The sequence below is a fragment of the Argiope bruennichi genome, chromosome X1, assembly GCF_947563725.1.
Source record: "Argiope bruennichi chromosome X1, qqArgBrue1.1, whole genome shotgun sequence".
NCBI lineage: Eukaryota > Metazoa > Arthropoda > Arachnida > Araneae > Araneidae > Argiope > Argiope bruennichi.
Window position 1 is genome coordinate 14,518,100 of NC_079162.1, and position 24,780 is coordinate 14,542,879.

General features: G+C 28.5%; 1 protein-coding gene across 5 annotated transcripts in view; it reads right to left on the reverse strand.

Moving 5' to 3' along the window:
* LOC129958537 (teneurin-m-like) overlaps positions 1 to 24,780 on the reverse strand; it is a 416,933-nt gene that overhangs the window by 323,231 nt on the left and 68,922 nt on the right. For 3 of the 5 annotated variants that reach the window (XM_056071076.1, XM_056071077.1, XM_056071075.1), the window contains exon 1: positions 4,922 to 4,985. The exons of the other annotated variants lie outside the window; for them this stretch is intronic. In XM_056071076.1, the coding sequence (XP_055927051.1) occupies positions 4,922 to 4,937 (16 nt within the window). In that variant the 5' untranslated portion in view covers positions 4,938 to 4,985. Of the gene's footprint in view, positions 1 to 4,921; positions 4,986 to 24,780 lie in introns of those variants that run through there. 5 annotated transcript variants of the gene reach the window in all.

Consider the following 24,780-nt stretch of genomic DNA (forward strand, 5'->3'; position numbering starts at 1 on the left):
TAGCTCAATAAAGGCTAGACAGATGAAATTTGGTATAATAATAATATATTTTATATAAAACTTAAAACTTCTGCATCAAATTTTGAGCCAGTCAGCTTTATCAAATGGGTGACTGTCTGTTTGTCTGTCGCTTCCTGAGGTTCTAACGAGATTTCTCAAAGATGCAAAAGCTGGATATATGAAATTTGGTGTATATTTTTGATATGAAACTGTAGCAGGGTGTTCATTTTTTGATTCGGCCAATTAATGCTCAACAGATGTGTTTTTAAAACTATCAAGTAATAAAAACGTCACCTGATTTTTTAAAAAAATATTTTCAATAATCTCCATTGCAGATACATTATGTACATATCCATGAGAGTAATCACTGTAAGAAAGCAATACAAAAAGGATCAAGTGACCATTAATTTACAATAAAGCTTGCAGCTTCCCGTTCGAATCCTATAATGGAGTCCAAAAACCATGAGAAAGAAGTTTGAGAATACAATTATCAGGATTGCATCAAATATGAATATATCATCGGAATTTTTTAAAATATAATTTTGTATTAAGGCTTTATTTTCTATATATTCATTCAATAAGGGTATATGATTAAAATAAGTGATTTATTGCTGAATGAGAGATGGGCAGAGTGCTGCTATTGCTAAACATGCATAACCAAATTAAAACATGAAAGAGCAGTTTTTTAGTAATATGAAATGAGAGACTTAGTAAGAAAAAAAAATTCAACTAGCCTCAGGTGTGATATAAAAGTAAATATGCTTGCCAGAAAAGAAATCGTGTCACATTAGAAGAAAATTATCATCAACTCGGTTATTCAATAATGATACTTCTAGTCTCTTTATTCCAAATTTCTAAAATGTAGCTATCTACACATGTGGTTCAGTCCAAAACATAAAACTTATTACTGCGACAGAAAAATGAAAGATAAATGTTATGTGTTTAAATTACACCACTTGAATTTGCTCCCTTCAGAGAAAATATAAAAACATTTTGAAGCATAAATACGATAGTAATTCCAGTCAATAGAATATCTTTAAAAAATACCATTTTTTTTTTAATTCGTAAATCGAAGTTACTGCACTAGTTGCTACCAGCAGAGAATCAGTAAAAACTGAACAAGAATTATTATGTTTATTTAACAATTTGGAGACATTTTGCACTCGAATACCGTCATATTCGCGTGAAAAATGAAAACCTGTTTAAGCCGCTGCCTTCATCTCATGTGAATGTATATTATGGTTTCATGCAGTTCATTTTTTTGTTATCTCCTCTCTTTTCTTTGAATAACTTTTCTTTCTTTGAAGAACCCCTACCTGATTCTAATTTATGTAATTGGTATAGCAGTCTTTTATGTATTCTGCTCGTATTCCCACTCTAAAATCATAATTACCTCGGATATATCACAGACGAAATCATTATCACATAATTTAATATTTTGTACTCCGAAAAGTAATTCGATGCATAATTATTCCTTTATTGTTCTGAAATTTAATTATATAAATGGCTTTCTACATTAAATTAATCTACAAAAAATGAATCCCAAAAAATTAATCTACATCTTCTTACCACTCTGTAGGTATTTTTGACAATAAAAATTAAAAATTAATTAATTAAACACGTCAAAATGATGCAAATCTTGAATGGTGTTTGAGAGGATCTATTCGAGTGTAAAGGGTTACGAGTCCAAGTTATTGAATGACCTCATCTTAATAGTATTTCACTTAAAGAATGAAATACTACTAAGATGATGAGTTTCTATGAGTTACTGATTTTCATCTGCCAGGTAGAACTTTGTCTAAAACATTTAAGAAATCAATTGTTGTAGAGTTTAATTTAAATTTTTAATTAAAGTTGATTTTTGTTAATATGGAATTATCAAATATTTACAGAATATAGACTTGAAAATCATATATTCGCATAACGGACATTTTATGCTTAATATTGATGGGTTACTTCTTTGTAAAAGTTGAGTTACTTAGTTTTGAACAGCTTTAAATTTACTAATTTCTTAAGTGCAGTTGTTGCCTTTCTAATAATAGTTACAAATATTAACTATTATTAGAAATAATAAGAGTTAATAGCATCTTAGCATAATATTGCAGATCATTAAAACATTTCTTTAGAACCGTTCATCAAAAGTTTTGTTTCAGATGTTAGAGAATTTATTTGAGTGTTGATTCATCAAAATAATACATATTTCAGATTCATAAACTCAATTCTGATGCTCTTGCAAGGGCTTTGTTTAGCTTTTGTTCAACTTATTTAGCATGCTTTTTTTTTTTTTTTTGAATTCCTATTGTCATTTGACAATGAACCTGGTTCCACCATTGCATAATTTATGAAATTCCAGCACTGTGTTGCCCTACTTTCTTAAACAGCAGTTTTTCTCCTTCGAATTTCAGTGGCATGTGAAGAAAAGTTCATTTAGGATGTTAAATCTTATTCAATCTTTTTTAATTCTTGCATCGTTTTCATCTATTTTTCCATAACTGCGACCATGTTTTGTCAAAAGTAAGTGTACTATATCCACGTAAAAGTTCTTTTATGTTGGTTAGAGAGAAATCTTTTAATATTTGCAGAAGTCTTTGCAACTAAAAAGAAGATATAATTAATCTTTGGGGGAAATTTATTTTTGAAAACATGTGATACAGCCTAAAGTGTTTTTTAATTTCTGCAAAATCGTGTATATTTAATGGAGTTTGACGGTTCCTTACTGCATTTACTTTGATTTCATTCTGAGCGTTAAATTAATATTAAATAATTTTGCTGCAATATTTCAGCATTAAATAGGATTCTTTTTCTATCTTACAGAATAGATTTCTTTTCTTGTTGCAAAATGTATGCATCGCAGAGGTACAATAAGGAATTCTTTTCGCACGAGAGATTATGTGTACTGACTTCTGTAAGATATGTTAATCACATGCGAGTCATGAAATTGTGCATTTAAAAATATACGAGGGTAGTATTTACCAACTTTTAATTTATGCTATTAAATGAACAAATAAACAATCATTACTAGAATATCGCTTCTGTTGCATCAAACAATACATCGAACTTTTAATAATAATGATAATTTTAATAATAATCAATTAATAATTTAATATTTGTTTCAATTATGGAAAATATGTATAGTTCTAAAAGGCACAAACTTATATTATTTTAAAAGGATAGCTCCTTTTAATGACAACACAGGAGATATTATTTGGTTTACTTTATTTGAATCTTCTAAATTTGAGAATGCTTCTATGTTATCGTAGAGAGCTATATAAATGTATAAACATCCTTACTGACAGTCATTGTCAGAATTTGGCTTTATGGATTATTTTTTGGTATGTCAAATGCTGCAAGTTTCGAAAGTTAATTATTTTAAGAAAGAAAGTTAATTGTTTTAATTAAAAAATTGCTTTTTATGTAAAGAAATTTAAAATTTCCTAATACTAGAAAAAACTTTTTTGAGTTGCAGCATTTAATAGTTAGTAATAGTAATTTTCCTTACCATTTGTAAGATTCTGTATTAATACTTATATGATGCTTTTAATTAAAGGAAGTATCTTTTAATTCACACCCACTTATTTTTAAAAGAACAAATCTTTGAGATATAATGAAACAAAGTAGTTTGGTTTTGAAGATTTAGCCTTACAGCAATCTTTGAATTGACTCAGTATAGAGAAATTTTGAATAAATGGCATGCATTTAGACATCTATAGTCTGTATTTCAAATAATTGTCGAAATTAAAGAAATAGTCATCCCAGCTCTAACTACTGTTCGATTTTCAACAGTATTTATTTCATATGAAGGCTCGTTTCTTGTCAATGCCCCCCACCCATCGCCCTCAATTTTCCAGAGATATCTTAAAATCTCAGAACTCCCAACCACAAAAACTGAGCCTGCCTTTCGTTACTTTTCTTCAGTACATTTGAAGCATAGCTAACCACTCATGTTTAATAAACAAGTATAATTCAAAATTATACATTTTTTGGTCACAATTCGTTGATATGCTTAAATCAAATTAATACTATTAATATAATTGGTGAGCAGATGGTCACTGAAGGCAGCTAGTACTTTCATTATTGAAAGATGCAAGAAATGTTCGACTTTTTGATTTTAATATTGACTGTAGTCACAATTTATTTATTTTTTAATTATTTAACAGTTTTAAGCAAATCAATTTGTGTAACTTTATACTTTATTTGTATAAAGAAAGATATATTTTATAATTGGTTCTTACATTTATTTTAAACATTGTCAAATGTACTGACTTGAATTTAAAATTCAGATCAATAAATGTTATAAAATCTTGAAAGCAATTTTTTTCACTGAAATTCACTATCAAGGCGGGCTTCTCGAATGGGTTCCTCAATAAAAATTAAATGAATTAGTTATATTTCAAAATAATACATAGTTATCAATAAAAGACAATTCCAACTCATTAGGAAATATGTTTCTATCTTTAAAATCATGAAACAACTTATGTCTTGTAAACCACGTCTATTTCAGGAAGAGATGTTACGAATTCTAAGCGGTAGATACTGAATAAAAAAAAAACCTTCTGACCCCATTTGCAAAACTTTTTTTCTCTAATAATAGATCTAAGTTAATGAAAGGATTACAGAAATGCAAGCCCTCTAATATAAATAAATTATTTTAAATATACATTTTCTACCGCCATTGAACATTTGTAATTAAATTACCGAATGGAAGAAAATATTCATTGAAACAATTTCAGCAAAAACCATAATATTAGAATATTAAAATGCAGAATTTTCTACCTTTCAGCCTTTAATTTATAAATCATTATCAAAAGCATTCTGGAAAAGAACTTTTTCTCAAATTCAGCTCATATAGAATGAATATTGAATTAAATGAATCGATTAACTGTTAAGTTTTGAAAATAGCGTATCTAAAAGTTTAACACACCAGAAAGTGTTTCCATCTTTATAAACAAGTCATCTGAGCAACAGCACTCTCATTTCCATTCCATTGAAGATGTCAGGTTAATTATAAGATGTTACTTTTGCTCCTTTTCTAAGAAAAATAATGCAAATAATGAAATGTAATAGAAGAATAATGAAAGTAAATGAATGAATGATAAATAGAATGTTTGTATTTTTGATTCGAGAACTTTATTTCATTTATTACTTTATTTATTAGATATTTTACGAATATTTTATAAAGCTCAAACAAATTCTCTAATTGGCATTTCACCTTCTCTTGGCGTTAATCTGCAAATATTTCTATGGATAGATTTAACTGTTTGTATTATTCTGGTGTTGGGGGTCTCAAGGGTGTTAAAATACCCTAGAGAAAAGCTAAGAATTTGTCTATAAATGCAAGAGATCGTATATATATTTTTGTTTGCGTTAATATCTGTTGGAGTTGTAAAATATAATGCTGCCTGAGATTCAAATTTTATAATCGTTTGAAATTCCAAATAAGGCTTGAAATTGTGCCGTTCTTTGGTTGATTAATCATCGCTACTACTCTTTATAATTAGCATAGAATGCCAGAATTTTAGCCATGGTTGAAAAACTGCAATAAGTTTTTTTCAAGGACGATATTCGAAGCTTTGGTTATTATTTCCAGAAAACAGCAGCATTCTTAAAACTCTGTAATAATAATGGTAGATACCATTACAGCATTATGGTATATGTCATGACAACATTATGGTATATGTTATACCATCATATCATAACAGCATTATGGTAGGATATGATTATCTTAGAAGGCAATCAGGAATTATTTCAATTTTAGAAATTCCATTAAGATGTATCGTTTCATTAAACAAAAAACACAAGAAGCATAACTTTGCATTAATTTCGTATATAAAAGAAAAGGTAATAATGTCACTATATAGAAATGTTACTTTTAATCTCATACATTGTCACCATGATATTTAAAAGAGACTATAATGTGACATTAATGCAGCTTAAACTAGATTGCTGCTACAGAACTGAATTCAAAATGTTTTGAAAAATTCTGCGGGAAGCAATGTTAGTTCATTCTTATCAATGGAACAATACTTTTTTTTTACCTTAGTAGAATTACTGTTATAAATGTCTAAAACCAGAAGGGAAATTTAATAAAATCATTATCTCAAGTACACTTTCAAACTCCATGTTTCCTCTGTCTTGATACAAAATGAGAGGATCTGACTTGAATCATGCGGCTTTTATATGATGGAATCTCTTTACAGTATAACTACTTGTTCATATAAATATTTGAAAGATTCCCTCTTTTTTCTGTCAGATCTTTTTGAAGCATGATAAAACGCATCACTGTCTTTCATAGATTAGACCAAACCAAAAGAAAATTCATATCAAAATAAATTCAGTATTAAACATCATCATCAAATTAAGTATGCAAGCAGAAAGAAGGAATATAATTTAAGGAAGTGCAATTTAAGGAAATGCAAGACAAAGAAATGTGTTTCTTTTGAGGCGAGTGTGTAGATATTTGTAATACCTTCTCAATATGGAAACAAATACAAATGACAGTTAAAGAAAAAAGTAAACATTTGTTTGACATTCTAAGTTATAGATCATTTAGAATATAAGCAGTGCTAGAAACAAATATTTAATGACTACGTTCTAACAGCCAAAGCGTCTATAACTTTGGACGCTTGATCTCGACTAATCTATGAGTTAGAATATCAAACAAATGATCACTTTTTTTCAGTTAAAAGAGGCGAAAAGGAAAAATCGAATTGATTTTTTTTTATTAATTGCCCTTTTTATAACAAATTTACTGATTGGCATGACTTCCTTTCCCATGATGTTTTTCCCCACTTAGATAGAGCATTTATTATGCTATTCGAACTGAAATATTTGAATTGAAGTTATGATACTTCGAATAGAGAAAGCATCCATGTTTCATTTTCCCACTTCCAATAATGATGAGAAACGTTTTGAAACGGATTGTTAATTTCGTTGTCATACACATTCACATAAGTAATTACACAATTGTTTTTTAATGAGTTTTAATGTTTCTATTTGATCTGAGCGATTTATTCGAGTACTAGCTTTAATTATATGTCTTTGCAGACGCAGATTCACATTCCCTTTTATTATTAGTAGATGAGTAGGATAATAATTGAAGGATCAGATTCATTTCAAATGGGATGTCAAATTACAGGTACGAGTGAAAATTGAGAATTGTTTTCATGAAATTATATTTCCATACCTTTTCTCAAATATCTAACAAATTCATCTTATTGCCTTCCAACATTTCTAATATTTCATTCTTACAGAACTTCGAAGTAAAACAGCTGAAAGCACACAGAAGACATAACTAGGAAGATTGAATAAATGGAACTGCTCTAAGCACACAAAAAGAAGAAATCAAATACAGTGATCCTTAAGATCTCTTCATCCGTCATCTCCTAGTAGAAATCGTAAAAAACGAAAAAAAGAAATAAATGAAATTTCTTCCGCTTTGACAGAAACATGGATGATGTTCCAAATTGCCATGATGCATTAAATAAATTTATGCAATAATAGCTAGAGACACTCTGACGAAGATCGTTCGAACGAAGAATTGATTCATTTAGTATTAACATGAAATCTCCGTAATCGACAATTAAGCCTTCCAAATATATAAAAAATGTTTACCCGTAGGAGTAATTGAAAAGGGTTTTTTTAAAATCCAAATCATACATTTAGTTTTCAGTTAACTAAATTCAAAACTTTTAATGCATTTTCTAATTACAAGAATTCAGTAATTGAGATTGTTAGAAATCTTCCAAATAACGGAACATTTGATTTAAGCTAGATAATTATATTGGGAGAATGTGGAGTGAAATAAATGAATTGAAATGCAACTTTTACTGTCATTTGCCTTTGAATGTTTCTGTTGTTTCAAAATTATGCCCAGTTTTCTATCCAATGAATTCCCTTTGGTGTTCAGAATTCCATCCATTAGGAAGTATAAATTCCATTAGTAAGAATTTAATTCACATTTTATCATTGAATTAAAAAAAATATTTGGTATTCTCCAAAATTTTCTTTGATCTTGATTGAATCATTATTTTTAATCAAAATTTTTTAGACATACAGTTCAAAATTCCTTTATGTACATTATGGTATTTTTTTTTTTTTTTTTTTTTTTTTTTTTGGAAATCGAAGAGCAATTAGTAAATAACAACCCATTGAAAAATTAGGTAAAAATATTGAACAATGTCTGATCGAAAACCATAGGATGAACTGCATCTGTGCAACATTTCTGAGCTCACATTTACATAGATGTCAATAATGTATAAAATTCTGCAGTTTTGACGAAGACTTTAAACAATCTCCATCAAAATTTCGTGAAGGAATTTCAAAAAGTGACATTAACTCAACTCCATGCCAAATGTTTTAACGGATACAATAATTTCTCGTTTCTGTATCGAGTACTTGAACGCGAAAATTGCAAAGTAAGACTTGTAATTATTCACATCTTAAAGGCTTTTGTAAAGATGTGCATATATAAAAGGAAAGAGGGGGACCAGTATGTGTTGAGAATCAGTGATTAAAGCTGCTTCACGATGTTACGTGACACCAAAAGAGGCCTTGAACAAATAAACTCTAAATACTAATTATTCTAAAAGTAGCACGGTAAGTGTCTCTGATGCATGTTATCGATTTAAGAACATGGTAAAGCCATTAGGGTTTGAGGCACTTTCGTAGATGTTTTATTAAAAACGAACAGTGATATTTCAATATAAGAGTAAAAAGCTATTAAATCGTAATACAAATATCGAGCATATAAAAAATAATCAGGTTTAAATTTTGCAAATCAATTTACCGAAAAAATTTAATTACTACTTGTTTGTCAAAATGAATAAGTGTAAGATGAATTACTTGAATACATTTAAAATGATTAATAAAAAATTACTAGTTTCACAGAAGTGTGCGCGAAACAATGCTATTTCATAAGAATGAATGTTAAATTTTGAAAACTCTTCATAGTATGATGTTAACTGTTGTCGATTTATACGTCGATAGAAATATCGATTTGTTATTCATTACAGAGAATTTCCTGTGAAATAAAAATTAAATCGAATGCCAAATTTTAAAGATTTTTTTTTCCGCAAAAGTACAACTATATTGTAACAAATATAAAATGCAAGCCATTATTTAAAACCAAGTTTTTAATTACTTTCAAATTCAAAAATGTAAGCATGACAATGTAACTTTAAATATAACAGAATTCAGAAATGATTCTAGCCATAGGGTTAAATTCGCTTCAAAAGTACGCAGATAAAATTTAATTTTGATATGATCTATACAACATACGTAACTTATGACACTTGAGCTTCTTTGTTTTCAAATGTACTTTTGACAAGGAAATTAGCTTTTTTTAATTTTGTTGATAGATACTGAAATTCATTTTGCTTAAAACTGAAAAATTCTCTAAGAACATTAAAAAATTATGAACCTGTCAACCAAATAGAAGCTGAAATCCTCTGTTGATTAGAAGTACTTCTGGTAGAGTTGCTAATTTGAATTAAATCAACCGTTATTACCCTTGAATATTTGAAGTACTGTCCTTCAAATTTTGCTTAAATCATAATATTGCTATATTGCTGTATTGTTGCTATATTGTTATATTGCTCAGAAATACAAACCAAATGATCTAAATATCTTTAAGGGACTATTTTTAATCAAACACGTGGTAAACAGAGCATCAGAATTGCTCATAATTAATTGATCTTCTAGTTACAATGCCACTTGACTCGTATCACGAGTACATTAAGCATTTTCAGATTCAGAATAGCTTATTTTAGAAAATTCAAATAACAAGTTCTGTTTCATTTCAAATATTGATAAAACTTTAATCAATTCACGTTTCTTCACAAAAGCGCTTTCACCTGTTGGCGACAAGCATGGCCAAATTAAACAGATAGTAATAATATATACAATATAAAAACTAGGAAGTTATGCCATGAGACAACACTTTTGCTCATTTCATTACTGAAGTTTCATTCCATTTATTATGAATCATCAGTCTTTAAGAATTGGATTTATGAAACCTATCGAGTCTGAGAAGAATTTGAATAAACTGGAATGAATTTTGATCACAAAATTTACAGAATCGATTTATTTATTATAACTAGATGGAAGGTCAATTAACGTTCGTGTAACTCCTAAAGAATGCAATTATTATTATGGGTTGAATACGGCTCTTTTCAAGATACATAATTATTTAGTTAACTGCGTCGATTTATAAATTTATTGGAAGGAGTATAAAGTGGTTGTATTTTAATTTCATGTAACTGCGACGAACCTTGAATTTTCACGAATCACGTATTAAAAGTAATCGATTGTCTCCGAAGATACTGAATCTTATTCAATTGATTAGCCCAAATATATCTACTAAATTAATAATTAACCTTCGTGTTCTTAATTCTCGTTATACGTATTTTAATAATCATAACGACAGATCTAAAAGTCAAAGGATTATTTCACGTTTTCCAATAATGATAATTTTTCATTATTTATGGATTTTATCAACAATCATTGATTTCACTTCTATTTCAAAACCTTCTGTATTGACTTTTTGCTTTTGAACTCAAAACATCCAAGGAGGTAGTATAATAATTGTTAAGAACTCGATTTTGATAATTCTATGACCTCCTGACCACCTTGAGCAATAAAAAAAAAATCAAATTTTGCAATTAGTTCTCTCTATAAGTTTGCCCACTTGCAAAAAAAAAAAAAAAAAAAAAAAATACAAAGGGACAAAAAATTGAAGTTTCAGACACTTTCGTTACACCAAAATGGTAGATTTCTATCAAATTTTGGCCAAAATCTATTCATGAAAAACTGTCTGCCTATTTTTTTCTGTACAAATGTATACCTAGGTTTGTTATAAATGCTTGAACCTAGGTAGATGAAATTCTGCATATCTTTTTTATCGACAGAAAGTTCAGTGTAACCAAACGACCATATGTCATGTGAACTCAATAACTCTACTTAAACAAATGAAATTTACATATAGATATGTATAAATATTTGTCAATGGCAGGCGTCCAAACTTCATTATATTAGCGAAACAAATGTGAAAATGATTTAGATTCAAGAATAATTTTTATAATAAATTAGAACAATATCCATTGGGTGCTTTTCATAAAAGATCATTATTTCTTTTTTAGTTGCAGAAAGCGAAAACGAAATTTTTAACAATTTCGAAAATAACGCTCTATAACCGAACTTTTTGTATAAAAAAGACCCAAATAACAACTGGAAATGTTCATTAAAAGAATCACTGATATTAGAGGAGGAATGGAATGCTCCATTTGAAACGAAGCACTCAGTCAGCAGTAAGAAAAAAGTGGAATGAAACAATTTAAAGACTTTTGCAAATCAATATTTGAGCAAAAGCAAGAAAAGGAATCAGAGGCTTAAAAATCGTTCAAATGCTTGGCTCCCGTTCCCAGGTTAATTACATTTGTGAAGGAATTTGTTAATGTGTTTGTTGTTGAAGGAAGAGAAAAGAAAGCCCAACCGGAAAGTTTTTTTAGTGGGAATAGCTCCTTAGATTTTAAGAATTGCAGTGTTTTTATTGTAAAATGCATTCATTTTGAAAGTAAATTGAAAGATGATTAAAAAAAATTCTGCTTGGCTATCTTTTCTAATGCGACTTTTATTTTTCTTTATTTTGGGTTCATTTATTTCATCCTTTCCCTGCAATATATTAAATGAGTAATTGGAGCTTCATACTGAAAGAAGAACTCATGGAATGGTAAATCGATTCTTTAGAATTAGCCTAAATGAAATTGAAGACAACCATTCTAAGGATCTTTTTGGCGAGTAATGGATTAACAAGCCCTTCTTACTAAATCGTTCTTATATTGCTACTACACTACAGGAAGAGAATATCTGTCGAAATTTCGCACAGGACAGTAACAGAATGTTCTTTTTTTTTTTATCTGTTAGTGTGTTTTTTGATATCTCAATGTGTAAAATGTTGCAATTGGATTTTCAGTCAAGTATTCACTATTTAATTAACCATTAAACTGATTCCCTAGTGTGTTATTTAATTTTTAAACTTATAAATTAAAATTCGGCTCTTCATATTTTAATAAATCACCAATAAAACCAAGAGGAATTCAAGACCTTTTAGTTGAATTAGCATCTAAGAAGATATCATTCATTTGACAACCATATTATAATTTCCTGAAGTATTCGAAATCATTGCATAGTAAATTAAATATAAAAATATAATTAAGTTTCTTTTATATAAAACAACGCTACAGAAGAAGGTTTGTATTCTTTCGCTCTAAGGGTTCAATTCAAAATGAGAATACTTTTAGATCACTAAAATAAGGAATGAAATAAGCTAGAAGTATGTTTAGTCAGATATAAAAAATAATGCATTTCTTAATTAGGTTGTCAAACTCTTTGTTAAGACTTTGTAATGATAAAATAATTAGGGAATAAACATCAAATTATCATGCAACATCAACTGTCTAACATCATACTTTAAGGAATAAGATAAGGGATGTAACTTGATGCATAAAATAAAAAAGCCTATTAAGTGTTGATGAATCATGCAGAAATTTGAGTTCATTTTTATGGGATGCGAAATATAATCAGGTATTAATCTGAGGAACAAAACATAATATAAAAGATGCTCGTATTTTGATTCAGAAGTGTCGTTGTTCAAAATATTATTCATATATTGTTCAAGTTTTAAAGTATATATATACGAATTTCTACCTTTTATTATTACATAAAGTTGAAAGGCTAAAGAAATTCCATTGCGAAGTAGATAAAGAATTAAAAAAGCCTCAGTTTATTTAAAAAACATCTTTAGAAAAGAGGAGCTCATTTCATCTGTATTTAGAATTTATTTTATTGGAAATAAATTTAATTTTTTATTGTAGAAATATGAGAAATGAGTCAATATAATGATTAATTATATAACTGTTGATATTAATACATATCGATAACTATGCGATCAATAATTGAGTCCATTTATGTTGTGAATTTTTCTTCATTCAATACTTCAAAATTTCTAAAATTAAAATGTTTCATTGTATAAATGTAATTCATTGAACTTAATTGCCTGACATTTTTTTGAATCTGAACTATTTGTAGAAAATAAAAGAAAGAAAATCATAATATAGTTGGAGAGAACAAAAGAATGCATTAAAAAAGGTACAAAAGGGGAAGGATTAAATGAGGCCTTTAAGTGTCCATAATTTATCTTTAATAAATGATAGCATTCCTATTTCTCAATTTAATAAAAGCTTGAGCATTTAGCCAATAGTAATTCTTTTTCTGTTGAATGATAAATGGGATAACCATGGGATTTTTAAACCAAAATAATAAAATTATCGTAATTTTTTTCGTAATGTATACTTTGAGGAAAAGCTTATACAAAAAAAACTCATTTGTAAGGTTTTATTTTTTATTTTTGTTGTGGAAATAATTTTAAGAATCCATGAAGTTAATTCTAAGAATAATGTATTTCAAGGTATCAGGTTTATGCTTTTTATTGAAACTTCATTCTGCGAAAATTCAAATAATTATATATTCCTTGTTTATGAAAAAGAATTCATATCTTTTTCTTTTATTTAAAAATATTAAATTAATACGAAGATGAAAAATATCAAAATTAAAATTATCATTTCAACTTTTAAATATTATTCACTATATTCTGTTATAAATCATGTTCAGATTTTTTTTAAAATTTTTAACGTGTACGAAAAAAAAAAGACTATCGAATGAATTGTCTTGAAAATGTCTATTTAAAAATGTAGAATTAGAAATATTTTTGAAAGTCGTGAAAAATTGCATTTGTTTGTCTCCACTTCTTGAACTGCTGCTCAATTTATTATATATCTATTTAAAAATGGAATGCTTTCAAAGAATAGAAATAACTAAAATGTTGCATGTAATAAATGAATTTCAATTCGCTAACCTTTTTTTAATACTAGGATAAATTTGTTTCGAATTAATCCCTGCTGCTTCCAATGCTTTTTTTTATCCTCAATAATAATTATATTGAAGGGTAAATCAGTAATTTAAAGTAAATGAATATTTGCTACAATTAAAAAGAACTTATCGTTTGTATACGTAAACAGAAAGTTTTAGTAGTAGATACAAGGAGAAAGAATTCTGAAAGCCTTTTTCAGTTATAATTTTAATTTAATAGATTAATACATGAAACAATTACATTCTTTAGACTTAAATATTCTAAAACAAAATAACATTAAAATATATTTCTAGTTAAAACTTGTAAGTTGGATTTTATTGAACTGAAATTTCTTCATAATACAAAGTTAAGTATTTTAATTTTAAAGAGGAAATTTGACATTCATTGATATTAGCCATACTCAACTCTAAATTATAATTATATTCGTTTATATTCGATTTTTATTACCGCCTTATTAAAGATAACAATCGAAAATCCAACAGTTCGCTCAATATTTTTAGATCACGCTTTTCTAAAATAATATATATTTAATAAAATCGGTGTTTTAAAAACATACTTTTATTAGTTGACCAAAAAATAAATTTTTTCGGTTTTAATTATTTTCTAATTTTTAAACTTTAATTGCTAATTTATTATTATAAATAATATGAAATTTTAAAATTATTATTTTCTCTAATTTACTATCAAATGGAAACTCTGATAAGAAATACTAATTAATTATGAATTAATTAAACAGCAGTTTTTATTTTAATTTTACAAATTTTCATCTTGAAATGACTTGTTTTTTTAAATTCTCAACCAGATATTACTACTGATACAGAATCAAAATTTAGTTGCACTATTGATTAGCATATATTTAAGGTTTGATGGTTGTTGGCTTGAACCTAGCAGGATTTTTACTAGAAGAAATACTTCTCCACTGACGTTGCTCAATAAATGACTGCATTTTGTAAGCTCTATTTCCCACGAAAACCTTTAGTTGATGCATGGGTGAGTTTATCCAATAAAGCAATTGTTAAATATCGGAAAATAAAATTACCCCGTCAGTGTTCATTTTGAAGAACAGATGAACCTTTCTGATAAATTTAGCAAGCAACAAACGCGCACATAATTCCAAATAAGGTTAAAAAAATGTCTTCTGAGGAGCGAGTCTAGATGTGAAATGTTTGGAGAATGGAATACAATCTTCAGATTTTTCATGTAAGATAAACAACTGCACCATAGGAAAGCACAGAGGTTTCTGAAAAACCAAGAAATATAGTTGTTTCAGATTTCGAATTTATATTTATCAATTTTAATTTTTTTCTATTTTGTTTATCAACAAATCGAGACTAATTGCTTCCACGTTGTGTTGGTAGTTGATCATCCCAATTTAATTTTTCTAACTAAAGCCTTTGAAGAAATGTTTTTATCTTACTGATAAAGGAGGCCTTTAAATCCAACTGGGTCGTAGTGTTTATCATTGGAAGAAAAAACATCTTGTTTAGTATAGACTTTAGTATAGACATAATGTTCTTTCAGAAAGCCTTAACGATAAATCGTTCTTCATTTGATTTCCAAGATATTCCCGAGGTTTTGATTGTCTTTCCTTTGATTAAATGAAATTTCATTCTTGAGATCTAAAAGTTCACTTTCGTTCGAATTTCATTTATGTAGAGTGTTGCAAGAGGTATTAGAATTAGTTAAGAGAATTAGTTAATCCGAATAATTAGCAAGAGAATTAGTTAATCCGGTAATGCTTTAGTGGTTCCCCAAATCTTGAGAGCAAGTTACTATATTTTCCATATAAAGGTCTAAAAGAATGGTTTCACACACTTTCAGATACCAAGTGCCCGAATGATTTCAGACACTGGAAAGTTCTTAGCTTCTTCTATGGCTAACTGTCTCAAGACTGTTGTTGCGAGAATAGGTACACACTTTGTTTTGTAGGTGACAATTTTCAATAAGCAATGGTTCTTCGTCCTTTTCTGGTTTTCATATGATTCTAAGCAAGTCTTTTTGGGAAAGGTCAATAAGTATTTAGCAAAGCATTTGAAGAATAGCCGCTGATAGGACTATTTAATGAAATCGTCACATGATATAAAAATATTTTCGTTGATTTCCTCAGTGATAAAAGCATTATTTCATCTTTACCATTTGTTTTTGGCACACAAGCGTTGAAAACAACCCTGAGGTTAATAGAAGTACTTTCTGTTTAATACACAATATGATTAGGCTTGTTATAATTCATTGTAGAGAGATCTTCGTTCTTTATTCATTACATACGATTCAAATCTTCATATTCTTCTAGGAATTCATTATGCAAGATTCTGCATTGTTGGATTTTTATTAAGCTTTATAACTGATTGTTGTAAATGTTTTTTCTGCTATCATTCTCGAATCATTTAAGGTAATCAAATATTCTTCCAACACCGATATTGACATCAATTTGAGCACATTGAATCGACCAGTTTCTTCTAGACGATAAGTTTTTCGAAAATGGATTTCACATTAATTCTGGTTCCTTATTTAATAAATATTGAACAGAGAAGTTTTCTATCTTTAATATTATATTTTCGGGAAATTAACTGTTAAATTTTTCAAATATATTTATGCGATTACTCCAGTTGCCATAAAGTCAAGCACTGAATTCTAACATAACAGATTGAAAAGAAGAGTCCAATTTTCCCATCTTTGATTATTTTGAAAAATAATTAAGATCTATGGCCATATAAATTTCTCCTAGTTTATCAAAATTAGGATCTGCCTGGATATATTTAGTTCTGAAATATTAAGAACGCAAAAATCTGTTATTTAAGGCATAATTAACAATTATGTTAAAGATAAAAAGCACGAGTTTCCAACTGCTTATTTCACATTTGTTGTAGTTCAATTTAAGCCCTTTATTGGAATATTTATTGTTTATTTGCACAATTCCATTTCAGATCCAGACTATGATATTGCAATACACTATCCAAATTAGCTCACCCTGAATGCAACTGTTCTTGTGAAAGGAAAAGAGCCAAACTACAACTGTAGAGAGAAGAGCAGCTTTATGTTTTATTTATTGAAGACAGAATATGCAAAATGCCTACGCCTACAGCACGCCTACAACAGGGTTTAATGATCAAGAGTCACCGAACGTGATTGCTTTGACGTTTCATTAATCTGCAATGTTTGAATTTGACTTAGAATGCAGATAAAGGATTTCTTTTTCATTAAGTGGATTGTTTATTTAATAAAAATCTATTTCGTCTATATACAGTCCATTTAATTAAAGCGAATCAAACATGATATTAAAATATTATAATTTCATTAAGAATACGCAAGTATAAAACATTTCAAAACTTTTATATATCAGAAAGTGAGAAAAATTCGGTCACAAAATTATATCCTTTCAAACATGAAACTAGTTAAATAAAAGTGTGTAAAATACATTGCATTAAAAATGTATTAATATCTTTATTAAATATCCATCACGATGTTACTACAATCACTATCATGTCGGGCGCCAGTGATTAAATTTTTAGAAAAACGATTGTATGTTTTTTTTTTAATTTATAGGTATAGATACAAATTACGATATCAGTGAATAATTTAACTAATACGAAATCTTAAATGAGTTTATAAAAACAATCATTCTCTTTTAAGGTTTCATTTAGATATTCAGTTTCGAAGAAAAATTTGCTATGAAATCTTAAATTAAAAGAAAAGAGACATCGATGGAAATCTTAGAAAGAAGTATTTAATGAACGAAAGATCCATTTTAATTAATCCCAATAGAAATCCCCCCCCGAGTTGTTTATCAGGTATCTCTCCATTATCTCTTTATTTTATGAGTATTAAGTCTCGCACAAGTAAAAGAAAGAAGAAAATGTCCTCACAAGATCGATTCCACCACCATTTATCCTTTACTTCTAGGACAAGGGACGAGAAGCTTAAGGTTAAAAAGCAAGTTCTACCTAATGAGAGGTTCAGATCAATACTTTTCAAGATTACCCCTCCTGCCCACCCCTTGGCTTCTCATACCGAAGAAGGTAATTGGTGGATTACAGAATATTTTTCTTGTTCTGCCATAACTTAGGAATTTGTAATTGAATTGAATTTCATAATTGACAAAGCAAGAAAAGACCAGATGGGGCCCTTTCGAAATAAATTTTAGTAAAACCCTGTAAAAATTGAAGTATTTTATCCAATTGGATACATAAATATAGTCCAACAAACAACATCTATTAAGGAATGGAAAGGAAGGATCAGTATTGCATTAAAAATGACTATCTTTCTGACAATAGTTCTACACAGTTACTTTCTCAATTGGAGTCAAGAAATTGAATGGTTAGAGAAGTGTTTTTCTTTCGCTATTTGAAATTCGATTAAAGTGTAGTAAAAACATGCTTTTAGCACATTCATATCAATTATGGTTAATCCTCATAGCGTTAATATTTGTCATTATGTCTAGGGACGTTCCAGATGCAGGGTAACAAAGAGTTTGATTACATTGGATTATGCATCCATTCCATGCATGTATACACTGTGATTCACGTTTACAGTTTCTAGGATTTTTGATAATTAGTTATCGAACGAGCTTCAAATTTTGATTCTGGGTGCATCATCACGATGGAACAAGCTATTATTATTTTTATATATATAATTACCTCTTTTTGAAGTACTGTTGCAATTCATACGTTTAAAAGTTTTAAATTAATTAACCACAAATAGTAGTTTTATAATCTTCATCTAGAGCATATTTCATTTTAAAATCTATATTTTAAAGAAAATTTTTATATTCGGCAATTAAAAGGGCACATATTCCATGCATTCTAATTTTCTTTAAATTCATATTAGCATTAACAATTTGTTTTGATACGAAATTTCTTAAATATTGAGGGCTGCTTTGGGATGACAAAAATAATTAAATATCGGATGTTTTATTTGCAGATAAGAAAATCCTACTAGATACGATATCGCAAATCAAAACCACGGCCTTCTACATTTAGAAAGTACTTGCAAGGTGTTGTTGTAAATAGGTTGAAAGAGAACTAAAAATACAACATTCTTTACCTTAATGATTTTTGTTAGATAATATTTATACATAGATATGATTACAATTCACATTTGTGGTCATAACAACCTGATTTTCATTTCATCTGTCCATTTTAAATCTTCCCTAATTTTTTGTATTTATCCACAGAAATATGTTACAAGATGGAAGACAAAAGCAGCCTACAATTAAAATTCTTTTTACATTAATCTTATGATTAATATTTCCAGTCGACAGTTCAAATGGAATCAATTAAACCGAATCTTTTGCGAAATTTTTACAATTTTCCTATTATCTTCGGATTATGCGATTGAAACCATTTTTCATATATTTGAATGTTATTTTTTTGCTTTTGTGCTCGTTAAAGTTTTGAATTTCTATAGTTTGATGCTGTTAAAGAAATACACTGACTTAGATTAGTACCTAAGATTATGCAGAGCTCCATTTGATGTACATTGTCATCGGAATTGCAATTTACAATTAGTTTAATACCTACAATTATTTTCAAAACTTTAAAATCCGAAAATGCATAACAACACAGAATTTTGCTTATTAAGTTTATGTGTTTTAAAAGACTAAAAAGAACGTAAGTGCTTTTGATACATATTCATTGTTCTTCAATTTTTTTTAATCAAAACTTCTTTATTGAATACAAAAATTTAAGTAAGTAATCTAAAAATAAAATCAGACACATCAATATCCTTAATAATAATTATCCTTTCATTACGTCGATGAAATAAAAGCTTAATTTTTAAAATACAAGCCTTCATAATTTAAATTAATTAACAAATTAAATTTTCAAAAACAAAATGCGTCCGTTCACTTATGATTGGTAAAGACACTATTAATTACAAAAGGATGTTTTGGATAGTAAATTTTGTATTTTGTTTATATATACATAAGAAATAATCAAAAATATATGCATTATGAAATTTCAATTAAAATTAAAACCTATTTCTGAAAACCAAATATAAATATTAAAACCTATTTCTGAAAACCAAATATAAATATTAAAACCTATTTCTGAAAACCAAATATAAATATTAAAACCTATTTCTGAATCAAACTAAAAAAGAGACAATTGTATTTAGAGAGCGCTAATGCTGCAACTACTAAAACACAGACGAAATTAACCAAATTAGTAAAAATTACAAGTTGCTATTAGTAAAAAGAATAAAAATAGAATCAAAAATAAAGAAATTAAGAATCCGGCCTGAAGATTTTCTAAGGGTTATCCACAGGCAGAGATTCAAAGAAGGAATTTTTCCTGGGAGGGGTCTGATTTAGTCCAACAATATTCACCCCTCGTGATCTGAAAATCCTCTAAAATTGAGGCCTTAGAGATAAACCACTTTTTATAGAAATGAAACAATAAATTATAATCTCCAATTTAAGCTAAAATTATAATAACATAATATAAACTATAAAAGTACATTCACAACCAATTATTGAAACAAAAAAGAAAGACATACCAGTAGCAGGTAAAACCTCTACAAAAAAAAAAAAAAAAAAAAAAAAAGCTCACGTCACGTTCTATTCTTGCTTCTCGCGTCATTTACTTACCATTTACTGCCCCTGCTTATAAACGTTTTGTCATTCAAAGTAATAAATAATTGGAGGGTCTCAGCGCCATCTATTGAGTTAGTTGACATGTAACCGAAAGTCTATTTTTAGTTGTGCCAAAAGATTAGTAAGAAACCAACCTTCTCTTATTAAAACTTCTGTTTTGCAATAGTTTCTGGGAAATTTATTCGTAGTTAAGTTTTTAATGAGATTATTTGTTGCTTCAATACAAGAAATTTTGTTATTACAAACTCTTTTAATCTTATTAAATTGTGAGAAAATTAAATTTTTGAAAACTTTAGAGTTTAGATTAGAATGTTAATTACTAATCTTAATTATTTTAAAGTTGAAATCATCTCTTTTATCGTTGATACCAACTCATGTTTTACCGTGATTTTTTACTTTTTTTCCCGTGAATGCTCATTATCCACAGTGCTCCTTGGCCATGGTTTAGGAATTATTGCGCTTACATGCATACGAAATGACAAACTGACAGACGGTTAACCGTTTGACGAACTGGATTGAAAATTTAGTAAGTGTTTAAATCTTAGATGTTAAACCTGTGTATCAATTTTTATTTACCAAGTTCTTCACATTTTGTAGCTATCGAATTCTCTTGTAATCGAACAGCTAGGCAATAAAACTTCTCGTGAATAGATTTCATTCAAAATTGGTTAGAAATCTACTAATGAGTCGTAAATCCGTAAATGAAATGGCACCTGTCTATTCAAAGCCATTTTTGAGTCATCGTGTTCAGAGACAGACAGCATTCCGAAAACGTATTTTACAAACTAAGGGAGGTTTAAAACGTGAAGACGGGTCAAAATCTGGAATTCGAATGACTGTTTGATAATTACAATAATTTCTCTACATTTTGTACATGAGAAAGTAAAAATATATTCACTTCAGACAAAACGCATAAAAAGGAACAATAAATAGTAGTACTATTACAAGGCTGATCATTGTAAAATTTACAGTATTGTTTTCTCAACATTGTTCAGTATCATTTTTCAATATTTTTCTCAATATTTCCTCATTTTCAGCTTTTGATGAAACATTGTTGCAGTTCATTTTTTGAAATAAAATGAATGATTAAATAAATTATTAAATTGCAGCTACTATTTTTCTGTCGAAAATTTGCTGTATCAGTCTATAAAAGCTTTAATGTAGTGCTAAATATTGTACAACACTGTTTTACTGGGTACTTTCTATTCACAATATTATTCAATATTTCCCAAATATGGCACAGTATTGTGAGGGGATTGGGGTATAAAAGCTGATGGCTGCTGACGTCTCTAAAGTGAAACTTCCACTGCACTTAACAAAAAATGATACAAAGGATTTTTTATTAAATAATTGAGCTATCTTTTTAAGTTTCCGTTTTATTGGATTTTATGGAACATTACGACCATTACGATTTCTGTAGTCCTTTCTTATTGTTGAAATTTGATTTGGCGAGATTTATTCATTAATTTCATTCATTCATGCTTATTTTTCAAATTTGTTTTCTTTCATTTACATTTTATACAGATTCCATGTGGTTTCTGTATTGATTTAACTCTTGATTTACATACAGGTTGCTCTTTACCTGGTTTATTGTACTGTTAGATTATATTCTTGATTTACATTCGAGACATTTTCAATGCGGTTTTAATGGTGCATACATATTTCTATCAGAATTTCAGTTTTTCATCTCGGAAATGAAAGTCAATATTATAAAAAAATGGACAAGTTCGGCACCACGAAATTATCCTAAAATGAATGAATAATCATTTGCAATAAAATCAGAGTTGAGCTTTGATAATAATCTCTGAATGAAATGTATGATGTTTACAATTTAATATATTTGCCTTCTTTATTACAACGATCTGTGAGTTTTCATTCTTCTGTTACACGAAACAATGACAGAATGACTTTAATGTAATATAATGATTGGACAAAATATTTATAGTCTATTTTTATTTAGTTCTCCTTATCGAATTTTTTTTTTTTTTAAAAATCCTACCACTTTTCCCTGTGTCTGGGTGGATACACATCACATTCCCTTAAATTCAGAAGGTCGCGTGTGGTACTATTATCTCCGAAAGTTACTAAAGCTCTTTTGATTGCACATGCGTGACATCTTACATCTGTCAGTTTCTTCCCCACACGAAACAATTGGCTCTTTCTTTTAATGGCGCACTTTTCAAATATTGACGACATCGAAGATGATCCTCCAATTTCTATTTCGTTTCTGGTGTCTTTCTCTATTGATTTTTCTTTTAGTCACCAGAATCTAAAGGAAACAGGGAAGTGTTCAAATTATGACAAAACTCCTCCATTCCGTTCAAAGAAAATAGTATGATGTAAGTCTAAAGATTATAAGCGAATCTCCATAGCATGTGCAAAGGATTCCTCAATTACAAATCCATCGTCCGAAATTTGTACAAGGAGGTAGTTAACATAGATAATTAGTTTCAATTTTAATTTGACTTGATGAGTGTGTCATACTTTTCTGTTCAGCAAAAAAGTGAAAGCATATTCTGTAAATGGAACAACAAAGCTATTATTAAGAGGTTCTAAATATTGTTTGTTTAATGTAATAAATGCGATTTTTCATTGCTGCAGTTACTTATTGTTGCAACTTATGAAAATGCTAAACTTTGCAATTTTCTTCTAAACTTCCTTTATTATGGAAGTTGGTCATTTTTCAAAATGCAATTTCAAATCTTTTTCTCTTTTGCCAGAATTTAAATTTACAGAAGGGAGGGAATAGAAATAAGTTCCTTAATACCTCAAAACTAGAAGGTTAGAATTTCAGAAATGAATGAATAAAATAAATTCCCCCAGAAGAAAAAAAGGGAGATAGGTACACATACACATCTCCATGCCCATGTTTGAGTGTTATTTTCCATTCCCAGAAATCTATATTTTGTTGTAGATTCGAAGTGACTAGAGTATTGAAATGGGGATTAGGATGCAAGGCAAATGCATCAGGATTTAAGACTTTGGGGGAAAAGTGATTCATCTATATGTCAAATTGTTGAAAAGAAGGCTTTCCAAGATTTGCAAATCTTATATTGAAGATGAGTGGCCATTGAAAGGAAGATTTGCTATAATACCCAAGAAAAGCTTTTGAAAATAGGTTTCACCACATAATTTTTGTTGCTGGCTATAGCCTATTTTCTTTATTATTTTAGCACCATGAATTTTTCTTCAATAAAGTATAGTCAGTATAATTCAAGAAAATGCGATTCTATCTTATGTTTTCAGTTTTCTAAGGTTTTAAAGGCTCAACAGATTGAAAATCCTTCTGATGTCAAATGTTCCTTTTCTTTGACATTTTTTCACTACTCTAAACTAACAAGAGTTGTACATTTTGGCTACAATTAAAAATCAATTAGTTTAATTTATTACACTCATAGATAGGAAGATCATACCCATTTCATGTTAAATGCCAATATTTTTCATTTATTAAATTTGAGTTGAAATGGTCAAAAAATATATTTATCAATTTCCACTTTCCGTATAAGAATAATTGTAAGAAGGAAGTATTGTAATCGTCAAAAAGAACGAATTTAAATGTTGACGAAACTCCACCTTTTACACCTCCTTCAGTTTGAAAAATATATTTTGAGAGTTTTGTCTGTCTATGAACACGATACTTAAAAAATGCTTTGCATTAGACAGCCGCAATTTGATATATGGACTTACGACCGATTTGCAGAATTCTAACAAATTTTGAACGAAGTCTGTTCTCAGAAAGTCCATCTGTTTGGCTGCTCGAGTACAAGTGAACTCGATAGCTACTAAAGGCAAAGAGGTAGGGATAAAAAGTAGAGATAAAATTTGGTACACTGGTTTGCCATCTAAAAATAGATTCTTTTTGAATTTTGAACTAAATCTCAAAGTATTGTCCGTTTTTCGGTCTTATTTCTGCATACGTGAAAACCCAATAACTTATTAACACAGTGTCTTAAATCAATGTTAGCTTGTGACTAAAACTTAGTTTTTTTGTCAAATTTTGGTATAAATCAACCGGTAAAAAAGTGCTTAAAATTCATACCCTTGGGATAGATTGAGTAAAAATTTTAGATTCGCGTCAAAAATTTATATTTTGTAACTATTGTTCACCAATGCCATCAAGATATTCCGGGCCTTACCCAATATTCACAATTTTTTGCGTGGGGAGGGGGATAAGACCTTTATTAGAGAATTTGTAAGAGTATGCCATTATAATAATTTAATATATCATATACCCCAAAAAAATTTCAAAAATACTACAGAAATATTT